Source organism: Trachurus trachurus (genome assembly GCF_905171665.1).
Source record: "Trachurus trachurus genome assembly, chromosome: 11".
In the NCBI taxonomy this organism is placed as follows: domain Eukaryota; kingdom Metazoa; phylum Chordata; class Actinopteri; order Carangiformes; family Carangidae; genus Trachurus; species Trachurus trachurus.
In genome coordinates this window covers 21,051,851-21,069,345 of record NC_139904.1, presented here as the reverse complement: position 1 = coordinate 21,069,345, position 17,495 = coordinate 21,051,851, and the positions used below count along the sequence as shown (strand labels likewise).

At 43.6% G+C, this 17,495-nt stretch overlaps 1 protein-coding gene across 2 annotated transcripts; it reads left to right on the top strand.

Annotated features, from left to right (window-relative positions):
• Nucleotides 1-554: 554 nt before the first annotated feature.
• fam49al (family with sequence similarity 49 member A, like) lies at nucleotides 555-16,958 on the top strand. Of its 2 annotated transcripts, XM_083981578.1 has the most exons (11): nucleotides 555-1,113; nucleotides 4,512-4,591; nucleotides 7,686-7,807; nucleotides 9,110-9,215; nucleotides 12,761-12,897; nucleotides 13,023-13,100; nucleotides 13,326-13,442; nucleotides 14,753-14,832; nucleotides 15,216-15,342; nucleotides 16,203-16,273; nucleotides 16,405-16,958. In XM_083981578.1, exons 2-11 carry the CDS (start codon nucleotides 4,519-4,521, stop codon nucleotides 16,466-16,468), a joined length of 975 nt encoding a protein of 324 aa, XP_083837704.1. In that variant the 5' UTR covers nucleotides 555-1,113; nucleotides 4,512-4,518; the 3' UTR covers nucleotides 16,469-16,958. The 2 variants fall into 2 exon arrangements, with proteins under 2 accessions (XP_083837704.1, XP_083837705.1); XM_083981579.1 differs by lacking the exons at nucleotides 555-1,113; nucleotides 4,512-4,591 and adding an exon at nucleotides 3,402-3,481.
• The last annotated feature ends 537 nt before the right edge of the window (nucleotides 16,959-17,495 follow it).

Here is a 17,495-nt window from a genome sequence, read left to right as displayed (position 1 = left end):
GAGGAATCTTTCACTAAGAGCTGAAAGGAGTCTGGGAGGCCTTGCTCTGCTGCTTGGCTTCCAGTCTGGACCAGGTTTGCTTTTCAGCCGCCATGTGGGAGCCGAGCCGCGTCTTTATTAAGACTTGAGGAGTCCATCGGTTTGGTTTCTCTTGCCAGACTACAGATGAGAGCTGTGTGTGCTTGTGTAGCAGTTGCATAAGAGAAGCACTTTGCTCCACTTTCACGCTGGCTGACTACAAACAGTGTGTGTGGTTGCGTGTAACAGAAACTGCAACCACTGGTCACCAAACGCACTTCCTAATTCACAGAATGCCATGTCCTAATGACCACACCGTCTGTTATCCAGCCAGTGGCTTTTATGTAATGTAGATCATGGACCCAATCTAAGTCTAAAGGCGAGCATGTGTTTGCGCTGCCCAATCGCCCCTTCCCATCCTGCCACTTAGAGCCGGGGCCACCAGTGAGACTGAATGGCACCATAACAGAAATGTGCTGTGACAAGACAAGGCCAGAGGAGTCGGGAGAGTGCTGCTGAGTGGTGAAATAGAGAAGTGAGGCGGAGAGGAGAGCTGGAGGGGGTATTTTTGAGGAACCCATTCTGACGTCAGACACGAAAAGAGAGACGGAGTTTGCTCTGTTTGTACATGAATCGGAGAGATACGGACACACATCAGCACCACACAGCCAGAAGACAAGGACAGAAATGTAGACAACATCAAAAAATATGATACCAACCTCCTCACTGAGCGGGGTATAGCCTACCCTTCTACAAAACAAGGTTGAAAAAAAAAAAGCAGCATCTAGCACACAGAGCAAATAGAGAAAACCACAGGCCTTAAAATAGATGACTGAAAAAGAGAAGTGTGAAGTGGACGGAGATACACAGAGAGAGAGAGAGACAAAGGGAGAAAGAGTGAGAGCAGAAGTTTACATCAGTTTCTAAGAAGAGCAGAGAGTGGCAACCGGTGCCACCGTGGGACTCCAGATATCGCTCTGAGCCAGGATAACCTGGGATTTACTCGCAGCAACGATCTCACAGAGCAGAGAGACGAGACGAGGACTGGAGGAGGAAGAGTAGACCAGGTAGAAGGAACTGAGGACAAAGGAAGAGGTAAAGCACTCATGAGAGAGGGTAAGGGGAGAGAGGTGTGAGACTGAGGCTGCTGGCCGGTCTCTCGGCCGGTGAACGGCATGCTTGTGTTTACCATGTCTTCTTAAACTGATTTGGGTTCAAGTAGTAAAGATTGATGCATCAGCTCCCAGAGTGTGTGTGCAAGCTGGATGCCTTTTTTTTTCTCCTTCCCACCCCTCCTTACGTCTTCTGCTGAGACGAGCAGACGATATTGCCAGGCCAACAGTATCCTGGCAACCATCAGCCGAGCTCTGCTCTCTGGATGGACCACATGCTGCTGCTTCCCGACTCAATGTATGTGTGTTGGCGTGTGTGTGTGTGTGTGTGGTCGCTGTGCGGCTACCGCTAACACACACCTACTCATGTGTCAGACAGCTTTCATTGTTTCACGCGAGGCTCTGATGTGAACCTCAACATCCCATCTTTGACTTTGCCTTTGCAATCACCTTGTCAGGCTGGAGACATGAATCGGTTATTCATATATTCATAGAGTCCGTTCAATGTGTATCTTGGAGCAGGTGGTCTAGAAGTCAGGAGGAGACTTACACCTTTGGACTGATGCTCATAGGTTAGAGCAGTGACTCAGCACACAGCTCTCTCTCTCTCAGCCTCCCAGTAGATTTTGTAGATAGAGGAGACATATAATACAGTAGACGCAGTACTTGTCTGTCAGCGACTGGACAGTGTAAGTCCATCCCTTCCTTACGTATGTGCACCTCAGTGCTGCATTGCAACAACCGTTCTTGCTGAGTAACAGTGAAAAGACCAGTTTTTTTTTTTAAGCAGGAAGGTGCCATCTCGTAAACATGCTAATTCTGGCCATAAATCATTCTCACGGGGAGAAGCAGATAGGTCTCCACTGTGTGCTAACATAGCACATAAACACAGAGGGTACAGCAGAGGAAGTGAAACTTGGCAGCTGTCTACCTTCTGCTACCAAAGTGCCTCTATGATTGAGAAGGGGGGTGGGCGATTGAGGGCGATTAAGGGGGGAGGCTTTCATACTTGCACAGCTGAGAGTCATTTTCGAATATTGGGTTTCACTTGGTTTTTGTGTTACTGTAAGACACACACACACACACGGCTTCCTAATAATCTCCCTAATTGATCCCTTAACAGCCATTTTGCTTACATTCCCTCTTTAAACATTGTAGCATTAAAGGAGCTTTTTGCCCATTTGTTAGTATCAGCGTTAGCTTTTGCAGCTAGTTGCTCACCAAGTAGTAGTGCCATTGTTAACTCTCGTCTCTTTCATGACCTTTGCTCTGCTGAAGTTACAGTAGCATGCTGGCCCCAGTCTGCCTTGTCACTTTCTGATAGCAACTCACTGTCGCTCTGAGCTATCTGCCCTGAAGATGTAGCATGTTGTCATCAATGACCAAAACTCATTTGAAGCAACAATCACCACCATCAACTCTCAACAAGACAAGGTCCAGCAATATCACATAGCCTATTTTCTGTATCAGCTTGCTCCAGCTCTTTATTAAATCTGTATAATGTTTACACTGAATGCAATATTTACAGTCAAGGCTCCAGACCATGTGGTTTTGCCCGCCCCTAGTTTGAATGATGCCTCACGGCCTGTGTTCACGCAGCCTGACCTGATTGGGATTAAAGAAGTTTACCAGGAACCACTGATCTGGTCTCAAACCATGAACCTCCTGACTTACTGTGCGTTGTTTTGTCTGGTGCTGCACATCAACATGTGAGCGCGCAGACCCGTATATCCTTGCCCGTCTGACCTGCAGGATAATCTAGTGAAGCTCGGATCATTGGTTTCATAAAGTGCTGGCATCTGCCCTCCGGGTATGAAGTATAAAGAGCTTGTCATAAAGTATCTATAGACTGTTGTGCACCGAGAGCATTAGGGGAGAGTAGCCCGTACATAGCAGGCATTATTAGGTTACTATAGTCATGTAAATAGATTAAAACCACTGCTCAGGTCTAGCAACTCCCAATGAGTGAGCTAAATGATCCACTACTGGATTCAGGCCCCCGTTTAATTGAATACAGCATACGCTGCGTATTGGACACAAACTGTGATCAGTGTCATTTATGACTGGAACGTCTGACTTCGCTCTGGACATATTGCTTAGACAGACAGATGGAGGAGGAGAGGAGGAAGGGAATCATTAGACCAGTGCAGACGGGTAGAAAAAACTAAAACAGTCACAACCTGCTGTGTTCTCCATGTGCATGTTGTGTAATTTTGTGTGGGTTGCCAGGTTCTGTGTACTGTATGCATTTTGTTGTTTCCTCCCGTCCAGGTCGCCAGCCATGGGGAACCTCATTAAGGTCCTTGGCAAGGATTTAGAGAACTGTCCACATTTTTTCCTGGACTTTGAAAGTAAGTGAGCACCGGGTTGTGTGCATGTGTCTGTGTGTTTGAAATGTGAGCGCACGTGTGTGTGGAGCAGAGGTGTACACTGGGAGGTCGCCGGGTGGGTCAGGGGAGGTATATTTGGAGTGAGCTGATGATGGTGCTGTTGTGGGTGTGGTTTGTCATTCTCAGTCGCTCTCTAGTCCCACTCTCCATATGCTCTGATGCTAGAAGACACATCATATGATTGGATGAATATAAGTAATAACAGCGAGTGAATCAAAACCCCTTACATTCTCAGATAAGAGAACTATTCTGTCCCCAAATTATATTAGTTTAAGAACGATACAACTGATTTATGTATATTCTGTATTTCATACAATACATTGGAACTTCCCCTTATACATGTACATGTATATTTTTTTTATTTACATTTTGAATTGTTTTTTTTTTTGGTTTTTTTTTTTTCAGTTCATTTAAGCAAAAATATCCTCACAATCAGAACAGAAATTAAATTAAAATTGAGGAAAAAATTACCTCAAGTTTCAAAACTATGCGCTTATTTTATTATTTTATTCATTATATCTTTGGATTCATTTGCTTTTAAAGTTTCACGTGTCTCAAAATCTAAACTCTCATTACTCTCCTACCCACAGTTCACTCAAAGCACATTATGCTTGTGTATACGTTCACCTTCCTCACATTATTTTAATTATCTTTTCATCTTTATTTAAACACTACTTTAAACATTTGACCTTTAGACTTAAGAACCGTTACCATTAATTCAGCTAAATCAAAGATCTGTTAACAATAACACAAGAGTGGGATTAGAGAAGCCCTGTGTCCACGTCGCCATGCTTCACCCAGGACATACGTCCATCATGCCATCCCAGCAGCCCCCTCTCATCCAGTCCCCACCCTCTCACCTTCACCTCTTAAACACCACACACACGCACACTCAGCTCACACACTCACTCACACGCACACATTGCGCACAACCCCCTGACACCCATCCCCTCATCCTCACCCACAGACTTCTCCCCTCTCTCTGTTCCAGGGGGCTCATGGGAAACCTCCTGAGAGTGCTGGCTTGCGCCGATCTTGAGCGTTGCCAAATAGTTTTCCTTGACTTTGAACGTGAGACCATCCGCTTATTTTTTTGAGTTATCCCTTTCTCTACGTTGCCTTTGCTTTTTTTCTCCTTCCTCATTCCATCCATCTTAGCTGACCATTGTGTCACCTTTACGTCCTTATTTCCCCTCCCTCCTCCCCAGTTCTTCTCCTCTTCACTCTCTTCTTTATCTTTTGATTTCTGCTCCAGGGACTGGCATTTGAAAGTCATTTGGCTTCTTTCTAAAGAGTCTTATTCACACACGCCACATCTTATTAGACGCAGACACATGCACAATGGCATGGTGACGCTGTGGCAAATGACAACAATAATGCTTTGATCTCGTCTCCTAAGCTACAAAAACTGTGGAGAAATAAACAGCGAATGCCAGTTCTGTGTGGGTGTCTGTTGCTCAAGGGATGACGATGCCTAACAAAAAGTCTATCGTCATCCTTCCACCCCCTCATCTCCTCATCCTCTATTGTGTGACCTATTGTGTGTCTGACCTATCTGTGAATGTGTGTGTGTGTGTGTGTGTGTGTGTGTGTAGTTAAATAATGTGAGTGTGAGAGAGTGACACTGATAAGGAGAAACTGAAAGAATGTGAAAGAGGTTGGTGAATAAAAAAACACCTCTATCTCCTTCTTCTCATTCTCCCAGTCAGTGAAGTGTAACATTTGCAGTGTGAAAATGTCCATCTTAACAAGTCATTTACCAAACTGCCTTACAAGAGTGGCGCTAGCACCTCAGCGAGGCTCTACAGCAGTGCTACGAGGGCAATGCTAACATCTGCATGCAAGGACGACAGATTGTATATCTGTCGTCATGTTTAACATGCTCACCAACGTAGTCTAGCATGCTAACATTTGCTAATTAGCACTAACCACAGAGCTAGCAGGGACATATTCTATTGCTGGAGCCTGGAGGCAATATTTTTTTTTACCCTCAGCAATAATTAAATAATTAAATAAATAAATAAATCAGTCCCACTGATGATTTTGCAAGTGATTATGAGATTACTAAATGAACTGTTAAGAGGAAGATATTTTTCGGTGTATATCCCAACATATTCTTCCCCTCCTCAAGCGTTTTCCCTCTCAAACAGCTGGCGTCCTCCTCCTCCTCTTCCTCCTCCTTTACTGACTGTATGTTACAGTGGGAGAGCTCACTGCTGGCGACACACATCAGCTGTCAGAGAGCTTGAATTTCCCCTTCACTTATTAGGCCTGTGCTTCAATTGAGTTCAAAAGCAAGTGCAGTGACTAAGACACCCCCACCCCCCCCTCCCCAACATCACACACATGCGCAAACACGCGCGCACACACACACACGTGCCATTGCCATCTGTGAGCTCTCCCTCTCAACCCAGAGTCACCTCTGTCACACAGCAAAAAAGTTTGGTTTAAACTCCATATTTGTGGGTGAAATGTTATATAATAATCACATTACTTCTTAAGGATCAGAATCAAACATATTTTCTTCGACAAAGTTGGAGATATATGAGACTGTTAGCTTGGTTTACGTAAGGTGAAAGCTAGAACTGCTTCTTGGCGAGGCACACTGACTTCCTGGAGTCTAGTCATGTCTGTGAGGTTGTGAGGCATCCAGCAGAAACTGCAGGGAGTCATCACCATCATCCAAGAGAAAATTTAGCATTTGCATCCCCCTCTAAGACCTTTCAGGCATCGTAAATGTAGAAAACAACCTTTGGACAGACAGAGCCACAGTAGCTGTTCCCCTCTGCCTCCAACCATGACTGCTGTCTGCAGGTTCATATTAGCATCATTTTTACTGTAGATGCAATTGTGTTATCAATTCTCTGACCTCACCTGACCTATTCCTATCTGGCAAACAAAATATGTAGCAGTTTTACCAAGTGGTTGTTTACAGGAATAATACAGGACCACATTCAGTGAACACTCAAATAGAAACGCTTGCTGTGCTTATTGTGGCAGTCGGTGTGCATGTAGGATAGCAAATACTCCATGATTAACAATTTCTCTGCGGGGAGGCAATGCCTCAGGGTGCAAAAATAATCAGCAGAGCTGCCTCATGTAGAGAGCTGCATGCCCACACTCCCACTTCCACTTTATACCTGAGTCACCCATCGAGCCGGAGCGCACAAAGAAACAGAGAGAGATACAGCAAAACACAATAATCACTCAAGACGACACAACCTAAACTGTGTCCCTCAAACATTAAACCTCTCCCGTATGCACACAGCACAGCACATGGGCGAAGTACGCAGAGCTGGGACCGGGAGGTGTCCTGCGGCAAAAACACTGAGTTTACAGTATGTGCGTGCTGCTATGTGTGAAAGAATGAGCATGCCCAGAGGTTGTCCTCCCTGCTGCTTGTTTGTCTTAACATTTCTCACAATTAAACCTCAAGGGCACAAAAAAATTCATAGAAGTGCAGGGGAGAGAAGTAGAAAGTGAGGAAAAAAAGAGATAGATGAGACTATTACATGAATCCGAAGGGACGATTACACCGAATCAGCTGAACGGACAGTGGAGACGATTACAGTTCAGGAGTGAGACACACTGTCCGAGTGGTCAAATCCAGGCACTTTAACACCAACTGGAGAGCATCCAAATATTAAACTGTTGGTTGTTACATCCTCATCCAAGTGATTACCTCAAGTGAAACTGACTGGTCCTTATTGGCTGACCACACATTGCAATCAAACCTCACTGTGTGACAGAGTGTAGCTCACAGGTCTCATGGATAAATTGGATCCATTCATTTAACCGGCCAGATTCTGACCTTAGATGAGAGCGGCTGCTGTGTCCACTAACACGATAAAATGCAGTAATTTCCACTCGTAGGGACATGTTGTGTTACTGCAGCCATGTAGTGAGCGATCAGGCTTTTATCTGGCCCTCTAGCGAGTTATCTTTTCAGCTCCTTCCTTCACCATTAACCTCCTTCTCTCCTCAAATCTTCTCCCCTTCTTCCTCACACTTTCATCACTCCCTGTCATCCCCCTCCATCTTTCCTTCCCTCTCTGTTTTCATCACACTTTCACTTCCCTCTCCCTCTCTACCCTCTCTCTTTTTCTTCCTCCCTTCGTCTCTTCCTCTTTCCCTCCTTCTGTACTTTCCTTCCTTCCCTTCCCAGATGCCCGGCCCACGGAGGCAGAGACAGCCGTGTGGAACCAGGTCAGCGCTGTGCTGCAGGAGGCTCATGGGATCCTAGCCGAGCTGCAGTCCTATAATGGCGCGGGCCAGGAGATACGAGAAGTGAGCACCGAGCAGTCAATAAGTGCTGAACATCAATAAACCGACAGGCCGCATAGCACGGCGCGGAAAAATACCACTCGTATGTGATTCACACTTGGCCTGTCAGGGTGATATTCTGACATGTAGCGTACCTTGCATGCACTGCAGGCACAGACAGAAATGTGTGAAAACATTTTCTCAAACACACAATCATGCATGCAGTGTGTTGTTTTTAGTGGCAGTGCTGTGGTCGAAGCATAAACATGGTGCGATGGAAAGCCAGTCCGGTCGGTTGTCTCCATGAGCACCAGTTACTGTACAGTGTGTTTAGCTTTTCCTCGGCGTCACATTTCTGCAAACCAGTTCCCTCCTGAGCATGAACGATCGCTGCAGATTGCTCAGCGCCTGGCGTTGCTCTGCTTGTTAACAAATAGTGCTGAATCGTTTCCCCCTGCTCGCTTCCTAACCTTGAGGACTTGGAAGCGTTTCTTAACAGCAGCCTCATCCTCTTAGCTATATTTCACAGGGTTGGATTGTCCTTTTCTTTTAGCGTGCGCACCTCCAGGAGATTTTCTAAAGTCAGTGTTTTAAACCTGAGCTGCCGCAGGGCTGCGAGGCCGCTGCTCACATAAAGGAACATTTTATGTTAAATTAAAATTATGCGTAGGTATGAGCATACTTGAGACCACTTTTGTACTTAAGAACTAATCTGGCAACATTTTACATGATTCATTCTCTTGTCAAACACTCTGATGAAAAGACCAAAACCAAAAGTGAGTTTCCTACACCAGGTATTGACATGCTCTGGCTGTGTTGACAAAGCCCAGTGAGTCTTATTCACTCTGTAGGCTACAGTGCTCAGCTGTTTCAGGAAATTACTAATGGTTTCTTAATATTGGATCAAAATATTTTTGACATTGCCTGAGTGTCACACAGAGAGGTTTGGGAAGTCTTGAGAAGGGAAATGAAACCACTTAAATGACACACTATTATTAGCACTATCTTTAGAGGAGTCATAATATGTTTTGTCATGTGCCAATATGATAGTTGGGTAATATTTATTACCCATAATATTTTTTAGTTAAATGTCAGTAACTGTTTGAGCATCAGAAATGTAGTTTGCCGTTTTCCTGATAAATTAAATTTAATATGACACATCAAGCTGAAGTGAAATTGGTTTAAGGTGGAAATACAATAACATCTAAATGAAGTGAAAGGTGTTTCTGTAAAGTGAGAAACTGCTTCAGGGCAGTGAGGGGGGAGGTTGTTTGGAGATTTTTTTGGAGGGTAACGTGTGTCTCTGCCTGCGCTCGTGGTCTACAGGCCATCCAGAACCCGGGTGACCTGGCTCTGCAGGAGAAGGCCTGGAACGCAGTCTGCCCCCTGGTGGCCAAGCTGAAGAGGTTCTACGAGTTCTCCCTCCGACTGGGTGAGCATGACCGTCATTGTATACAGTCAGACTATACAGCAGTTTCAGCTGATGTAACTCTCTCTCTCTCTCTCTCGTGGGCATAGGCTACTGAAGGTCCAGTCAGAGCTGAAATGATAGCTGCAAGCAGCCATAGACTAGATCTAAATTTAGAAAGAGCATTTGCTGTTAGCCAGACGGTTATCAAAGACGCAGGGACTTCACTTATGGCTGCTGAAAGGTGCATTATTTCATCTAAGGTGAAAGTGCTGTATGGGAACAGAGTCAGTGTAAAGGAGGAGGGTTAGAAGAAATACAACAGGAGTAGAAGATAAGATGAGGATGCAGAAACAGAAAGCGGAGCATCACTCACATTCATGTCTCTTTGATGAGGCTCTAATGAAATTTTCCTCCATTCTGACAAACATCTTTGGTTTTTGCAGCAGAATAATTTATGAAAGAGTGTTTTGGTTTATATATTCTAAAGGGTCTCTGACATGTTCAACACTGGTCTCACAGATTACTACTGCATGCCAACACTAGCTACTGTTTTGACTGTGTGACAGCTATTCAGGATGTGAGATGGTTGACTTGGACTGGATGTGACAGACAGGACTGTTAACACATTGTGACTCTGACAAATACAAGTAAGAGAAAGATATTTTAATCACAGCTCTGCGGAGACATTGTATATGTGTCACCGAGGCTTAAATAAAGAGAGAGGTTCATTTTAAGGTGATGAAAAGGGGCTCTTTTATCTCTACAGGCAGCAGCAAGAAGCATTTACATGCAATTTCAGTCCAGCAGCATTCCTTAACACACACAAACACACAAACGCTTACTCACACATACACCATGATGTCCTCTCAGCCATCTCTGCAGCATCCTGACCCAGCAGCCAGGCAGCCGTTGCTACGGAAACAGTGGTACATGGTTATCCAGCACGTAGAGAGACGGACAGAGTAGAAAGAGAGAGAGAGAGAAGTATGTGCAGAGGAATAGAGTTTGGCTGCCGCCTCTGCTCTGCCTTCCAATAATACTTCGATCTCATGGACATTGTGTTCTCAGCTTACCATACTAACAAAGGCTGACTAATAATTGATGATAATGTATCAGCGCTAATGTATCTGTGAGATACAGTACAACAGATATCTTGTAGACGTCGCCTCGCCCTCCTACTTATGGAGAGAGCTGGAACAAATCTTAATATGTAGGAGAGCACACACAAGAACGTCGTTCCTGTTTTTTGCCGCAAGCACCAGATTCTTTTTGATTTATGTGTTTAATCAAAGGGAAAAGAAGAGGTTTAAAGGTCCTGTGTACAGTAAACAAACATCTGCAGTATCTCTTCATCCACACTGTCAGTATACACCTTCAGGAACCAGTGGCTTGGTGGAGGGACGGTGCGAACAGCAGGGGGGAGAGTGGGGTTTCTGCCCAGGCCCTTTAGATGAAACACTTCAGCGCTGTATTTATAGAAGGCCCTGATACATTTTTAATGCAGAGGAAGGGATGGGGCCACTGGAGACTTTGCTTCTGAGGCATTACTACTACATACAGCCTCTGAGGTCCAGATCTGGTGTCTGATTTGTCAGAGGCAGCACAGCAAGGGGGGAAAAAAGGCTTTGGTTCAGTAGCATGCGTGACACAGGGGACATACGTATGGTCACTGATACAGCGGCCACAAGGATGCTCAGGCTGCATGATCAACCGCAATGTGATCTCTGTGGAGAGCCAGAGCCGCTGTCTGTGTGTGTTCATTCAGTTTTCTAGAGGAGTGAAATGTATTGTAACGCCTATGGTCGTGGCAGCCATGAGAGTCGCTGAACTGACTGCAGAACCTTAGATCAGGTCAAACTAAGTCTCCAGGCTGAGCAGTCATAACAAGACGAGGAGTTCATTGCCATGCTAGCACCTCTGTGAGGCTGCAGGCCTACTGTGTAAAGTAATGTGTGAGGCAGTGAAGTGAATAAACAAGAAATAAAAAAAAGAATATATTAAATAAATTGTAGTTTTTGCAATATGTAATTATAGTTTTGCAATAATCTGCAGCGATGCTCATGAGTTGTTGTTTATTTTAGCGTATAGAGTTTTGACTTTACTCTACATGCATATTAGCATTTTTATCGCATAATGTTGATCACAGTTTAGTATGTTAACGTGCTAAGACTTGCTAATTAATTATAAACAACAAATTTCTGCTTAGTCTAATGAGAATGTCTTTCGTTTTGCAGGCATTTGATCGTAAACCGTAGCATTGGACAAATTTAAATTTCGACCCAATAAAGATGGGAAATAAATAACTAAAGGGAAACAGATCAAAGTCTGTTTACATGAATTGGGGAGTACTACTGTACAGGGTAAAATAAAATTAAAAAAAAGAAAATTGGAAAGACATTTGAGGCTGCAGGGAGCTCTTAAAAGTTTGTTGGCACCAGAGACTGTAAGTCTGAAAAAGAAAATCTGGGGGTGTGTAGTTTAAAAGAAGTCAGTGTATCAGACTCTCTAGTCTAGGTACTCCTCCTCTCCTGCTTGGGGCTACTTTACTGCTACTAGCACACCACACCAGAATCTCCAACCAAACGGTCTGTTGCAAAGAGTTGTAACTAGAGGCAGCAGGTTCAATCAATCAATCAATCAATTTATTTATTTCGGGCATGTCAATTTAAATCATCATCATCACACTTCATCTTAGTTCAATAATACAATGCACATGGCCGAAAGGGAAAGCGGGAGAAGCAAAAGCTTATCTAGTCCCGCCCCCATTACCCACAGAATAAAATCTTTATCATAATCTTTTCTCCTTTTTTTTTTTTTTAACATTCTTTTACTTATCACGTTTTGACATAATATGTTACGGCATAAGTAGTATATAGATCATATCATAGTCTTTTCTTTTCTTTTTGCTTTTTTCTGTTTTTTACATTTTGATATAACATATTTTACTTATGACATTCGATATAACATGTTGGCAACAGGTAGTAAGCAGAGCTGAAGTTTAGCTCTAGACAGTACAGTACATAGATTACGTGTGTGTTTGCACATGTGTAAAGGTAGGAGCAAAAGGGAAGAATGTAGCTAAAGAATAAAACAAAATTGGTTGGATCTTGGTTCTCTTGCATTGTTTTTTTTATATTTTTTGTATATCCATCCAATTGTTGTTACTAAGTAAATCCAGTCTGTGGTGAACTGATCAAACCATCAGTCCAACCGCACTAGCACCACGCCGCTACCGCCTTAAAGGTTAAATCTTTGGGCATCCAACGACTGTGGGTCTGTGACTAAAAACCCCAACAGGTTTTGAGTGTCATTCTTTGAGGAGGTGACAGAAGTGAAGTGATTTTAAACTGTTTGTACAGTTTAAAAAATCCTGCTGCTGCAGCTTCACTTTGTTTTTTCAAGCTGTTGACATGAAAGACACTTCTGATCCAGGACAGATCAGAGGGAATTACAGCTGCCTGGAGCCGGCAGATAAAAGCCTGTACAGTAACAGTAGTGAATGCAGATTCCAGCTGGGGAAGACGAATTTCTAATGTCCCAAACGTGCGTTATGTTTATTTTTGCAGAGAACGCCCTGCGCAGCCTGCTGGAGGCGCTGACGAGCCCGCCGTACGCGCCCATGCAGCATCTGGAGAGAGAGCAGGCTCTGGCCAAGCAGTTCGCTGAGATCCTTCATTTCACACTCAGCTTTGACGAACTAAAGGTGAAGGGAATGATTCTTGTTCTAATTACAGCCTCTCACAGACTGACCTTTACTGCACTGAAAAATCCATATATGTATTGAATAGCCTCGCGAAAACACTAATCACCTCTCCTCTCACCGTGCAGATGACAAACCCAGCCATTCAGAATGACTTCAGCTACTACAGGAGGACCATAAGCAGGAACAGGCTGAACAACCAGCAGGTGAGCTCAGGCTCTTCCTGTTGCTTGCACGATGAAGCGTTCAGCCAAAGCAGCATGGCTTCACTTTCTTTCTTTTAATCATTCATGACTCAAGTGGAGTTGTACAATCAATATTTCATTTGCCATTCAGCTTACGCAAATTAGCTCCATCAGGTTCCTACCTGGACGACACACATGACTATTTATTTGAAGACACTAACTATCTTGTGTTGTATTGTCACACAGCTGGAAGCGGAGAACGAGGTCAACAACGAGATGGCCAATCGGATGTCCCTGTTCTACGCCGAAGCCACACCAATGCTGAAGACTCTGAGCAACGCCACCACCAAGTTTGTGTCAGAGGTAAAAGTGCTCTTGTGTTTTTCCAGAATTGGATCAATGCGAGTTTTTACTGTGCCAGGGTTTAAGTAACACTGATCAGATTGTCACAGTAGAGTAAGCTGCAGAATTTAGAGGCCATGATTTTGAGGTCATCTCAAAGATCAATCAGGGAAGAATTCAAGATGATGGCGTAGAAATGTTAGGTCAGTGGTGGAGGAGGAATATGGATAATTTACTCAGATAAAAGTAGCAGCATGCAACTCTCCATCGAGTGTTACTTCAGTTAATTGAGTCGAGTGGTATCAGCAAAATGCTCCTCAAAGCTGAAAAGCATGTAGGAATTTACTGTTTGAGTTGGTTAAGGCCGAGCTACTCTGAACCATTTTACAGACCGGTGCAGGGCATTTACATTTACAGTGCACTATGTTTTATACCTTGTAAAATGTAAGATGTACTGTAGAACCACTATGTCAACTAAGCAGCAACTGAAGAGCTGTCAAATAAATGTAGCCCAGTAAACAGCGCAATATTTCCTGTAGTGAGGTAGAAATGTAAAGTAGCACAATACAGAAATACTACTAAGATCATTAAGAGTTACATTCCACCACTTCCTAAAGCCAATAATCTATCACTTATCAGTACGGAGTCTGTTCAATCATAGGTCTGTTTATACTTAACAGATGGTGTTTCTTTAATTTGTGAATCTGCTCGAGGGTGCAAACACACCAGTGAAATCAAACATTTCTCAGGGATTGATCAATTATAATATGCTTCTATTGATCACCGATCACCTCAGCTGCCCCCTTGTTTATTCTCTTCGCAGGCCCATGGCATCATGTTAAATGACAGGGGGTGTATAAGCAGGCAAGAAAAAAAACAGTTTCACTGAATTATGACTTAATCCATATAATGTTCAGTCCATTTGTTCCCTGGTAGACTCGAGTCCGCACTTCAGGTTCCCGTGCTGGACTGCTGCGTGAAAACTCCTCTCCCCTGCTGTCATAACAGTATTTTAGTGTCGAGGCAGCAGTCCTTCTCTGACTTTACACCTCAGTGCATTTTGATGGAACAGACATTTGAGAAATACTTTTGAGACTCATGCAACATTTAGAGAGACATGCTGGTCATGATTGCCTTTTAGCAAAGCTGCTCTCCTGTCCTCATGCAGTTTATTGAACTATGCAGATGTGCTCTGTCGCCTCCTGGTGGTCAAACGTTCTGCACAATTAGAAGAGATGCTGGGGAATGTGTTAGTGATTACTAAAGAAAGGGATGAAAGATTAAATATATAAACTTTTCATATATATTGATTCCTTTTTCCTGTCCTTCAGAACAAGACCTTGCCCATAGAGGACACCACAGACTGTCTGAGCACCATGGCCTGTGTGTGTCGCGTCATGCTGGAGACTCCGTGAGTACTTTTGCACATGTTCGCATCTTTCCTTCAACCCTTCTCTACTTTCCTCCTTGTCTTCCCCTTCAAAGCACAGAGGTCTAAGTTTTAATTAAGGGGCCCTTTCAAAGTGAACACAAAAGAGGAAAGTTTGAGACACAATAGAGCGATTCACTAACTCAGTGAATGAAGAGATGGACCCCATCCTTCACGCTAAATTTAAAATCTGTTATACCAGATTTGTCTATGTGAATTAAAAAGTCATCAGTAACTTGCCAGTCACAAAGTGCTTCAAATAATACGGGCAATTTCGCCCCCAGCTTGATCTCCATTCATCATTTTTAGCTTCTCTTTGTTTCTTGGGTTATCTCATTTTCCCTTCTCACATGTGTCCGTTCCAGGGAGTACCGCTGTCGGTTCACCAACACAGACACCATGCTGTTCTGTATGAGGGTGATGGTGGGCGTCATTATTCTCTATGATCACGTTCACCCCGTTGGAGCTTTTGCCAAGACCTCCAAAATTGATGTGAGTGCACACAAACTGTCCGAAACACACACACACACACACACACACACACAGACACACACACATCTTGTTTCTTGTCCAAACCGTAGCAGCAACTTATTCTATCACATCAGAAGAAGGAGCCAAGTTTACTTCTGTGCACAATGATGCAGAAATTTTAAAGAGACGGTCGGCCAAACTATCAGTTTTAAAGGAGATGCTGGTACATTTAGTTATTGCTACATAGACAACGTTTTTTTCAGCCTCTCTGATACGTGTATTTTGTTTTAACAGCTGTTTAGTCACCAGTCTAAGAGAAACGTCATTCTTTTTTCACCAGTAGATGTTTTCAATGGTGTAAAACAACCGTTTTGTTTTTCATCTATTTCTATTTCTATTAGGCTACTTTTTTTCTTCTACTGAAGTTAGTATGCTAACCAGCTAGCCATAGCCTGCTTAGCCCATTTTGTTACTTTCAGGTACCAAGTCACTGTAGCAATAGTAAAACAACAAATAGCTCCTTTAAAATTGGCTTACAATGTTGTATGATGCATTAATACATTATATGTCGCATTGGTTCAACCTAGTGGTCACATCAATGTTTTAAGAAGGAGAGAAACACAGAGAAGATTTTTGCTTTCAGCTCTTTTTATCTGAGGATCAAAAACCGCTCTGATTCGATTTTGAAACGATCTCACGTAAAAACGGTTGGACCTAACTATGTGCGTCTGCTTATGTGTGATACATATTCAACATTACACTGGTAGATTAGGTGAGTCACATGTTTTGGAGTTTGTGTTTGGCAGCAGCAGCAGGAGATGAGGTGGATCTGAGGCTGCTGACCTTTCTTTAACGCCCTGTGTTGTCTTTGTGTGGGGCAGATGAAGGGCTGCATCAAGGTGCTGAAAGAGCAACCGTCCAACAGCGTGGAGGGACTTTTGAACGCACTGAGGTGCGTATGAACGAGTGTGGGCCAGCGATAGAGGGAGAGAAAGAGATGTGACGTAAAAGGATTTGTAGAGGAGAAGAAAAAATAAACTTTGTGATTTTTAACGCATCCATCTTTGTCGCCTTCTCCTTCAGGTATACAACACGGCATCTAAACGATGACAGCACCTCCAAACAAATCAGGGCCCTCCTGCAATGAATTAAAAAAGAGGAGAGGGAGGAAAAAAGGAGTGCACTGGAAGGAGGAGGAAAAGGAAGAAGAGGAGCAAACAAACACCAGTGGCTGATAAACCTGTTTGTTTACAATGAACAAAGAAAAATCATCTCAAGGTTAAGAGCAACCTGATGATAATAAGAAGAGGAAAATAATTATATATATTGTCAGCTGTCCATCATTCTGTCTCTCATTTTGTAAAGTAAGAAAAGAGAAAAAAGCCAGAAAAGAAACTATAGATATATATTAAAACAAGTGAAACACAAGCTGCAGATGAAAAGTAGGTAGGATTAAAGAGGAAGTTATATTGGAAATTTTAAGGTCAGAACTGAAGCAAAGTGAAAATGTACAAAAAACAAAGGGGTTCAAGTTCCAGCAGTAGTCTGACAAGTATTTTTGCACACACTTTAAAAACAACGCCATCTCCTTTCCCTGTCCTCCCCCCACCCCCCCTCCTCACACACACAAACACACACACAGACACATACATACGGACACACACACTCAGTCTGAGAGGTTTTCAGCAGATGTAGTGACAAGGCGCAGCCTCTCTGCGTCTCCCTCAGCTGCACTGATCTCCACCCGCAGGGGGATGAAGGAGCAATATGATGGATACACTCCGGAGATTTGCTTCCACCCGTTTCATTTCTTTTCTCCATCAGTGCAGCTGAAGGAAAGAAAGCAAACTGTTTTTAGGTTGCCTCCGTTTCTTCCTCAATGATCATCACCCCACCCCACCCCACCCCACCACCCTCAGACCCTCCCCACCTTCCCTACCTCTAGCCTCTTTCCCACCCAATCCATTTTATGGCATTTGTGTGTTTTGTTTTTCTCCCTTGGCACAAAAACATCCATCCACACAGTGAACGTGCCCTTAAAGCTGTACATGTTCCAGCACAAAACATCTTGTGAGTCGTCTGGCTTTACTTGAACAATGTCGTTCACTCTCTCTCTTTCTCTCTCTCTCTCTCTCTCTCCATGGTGCTAATGTGGTTTAGATATCACAGTAATA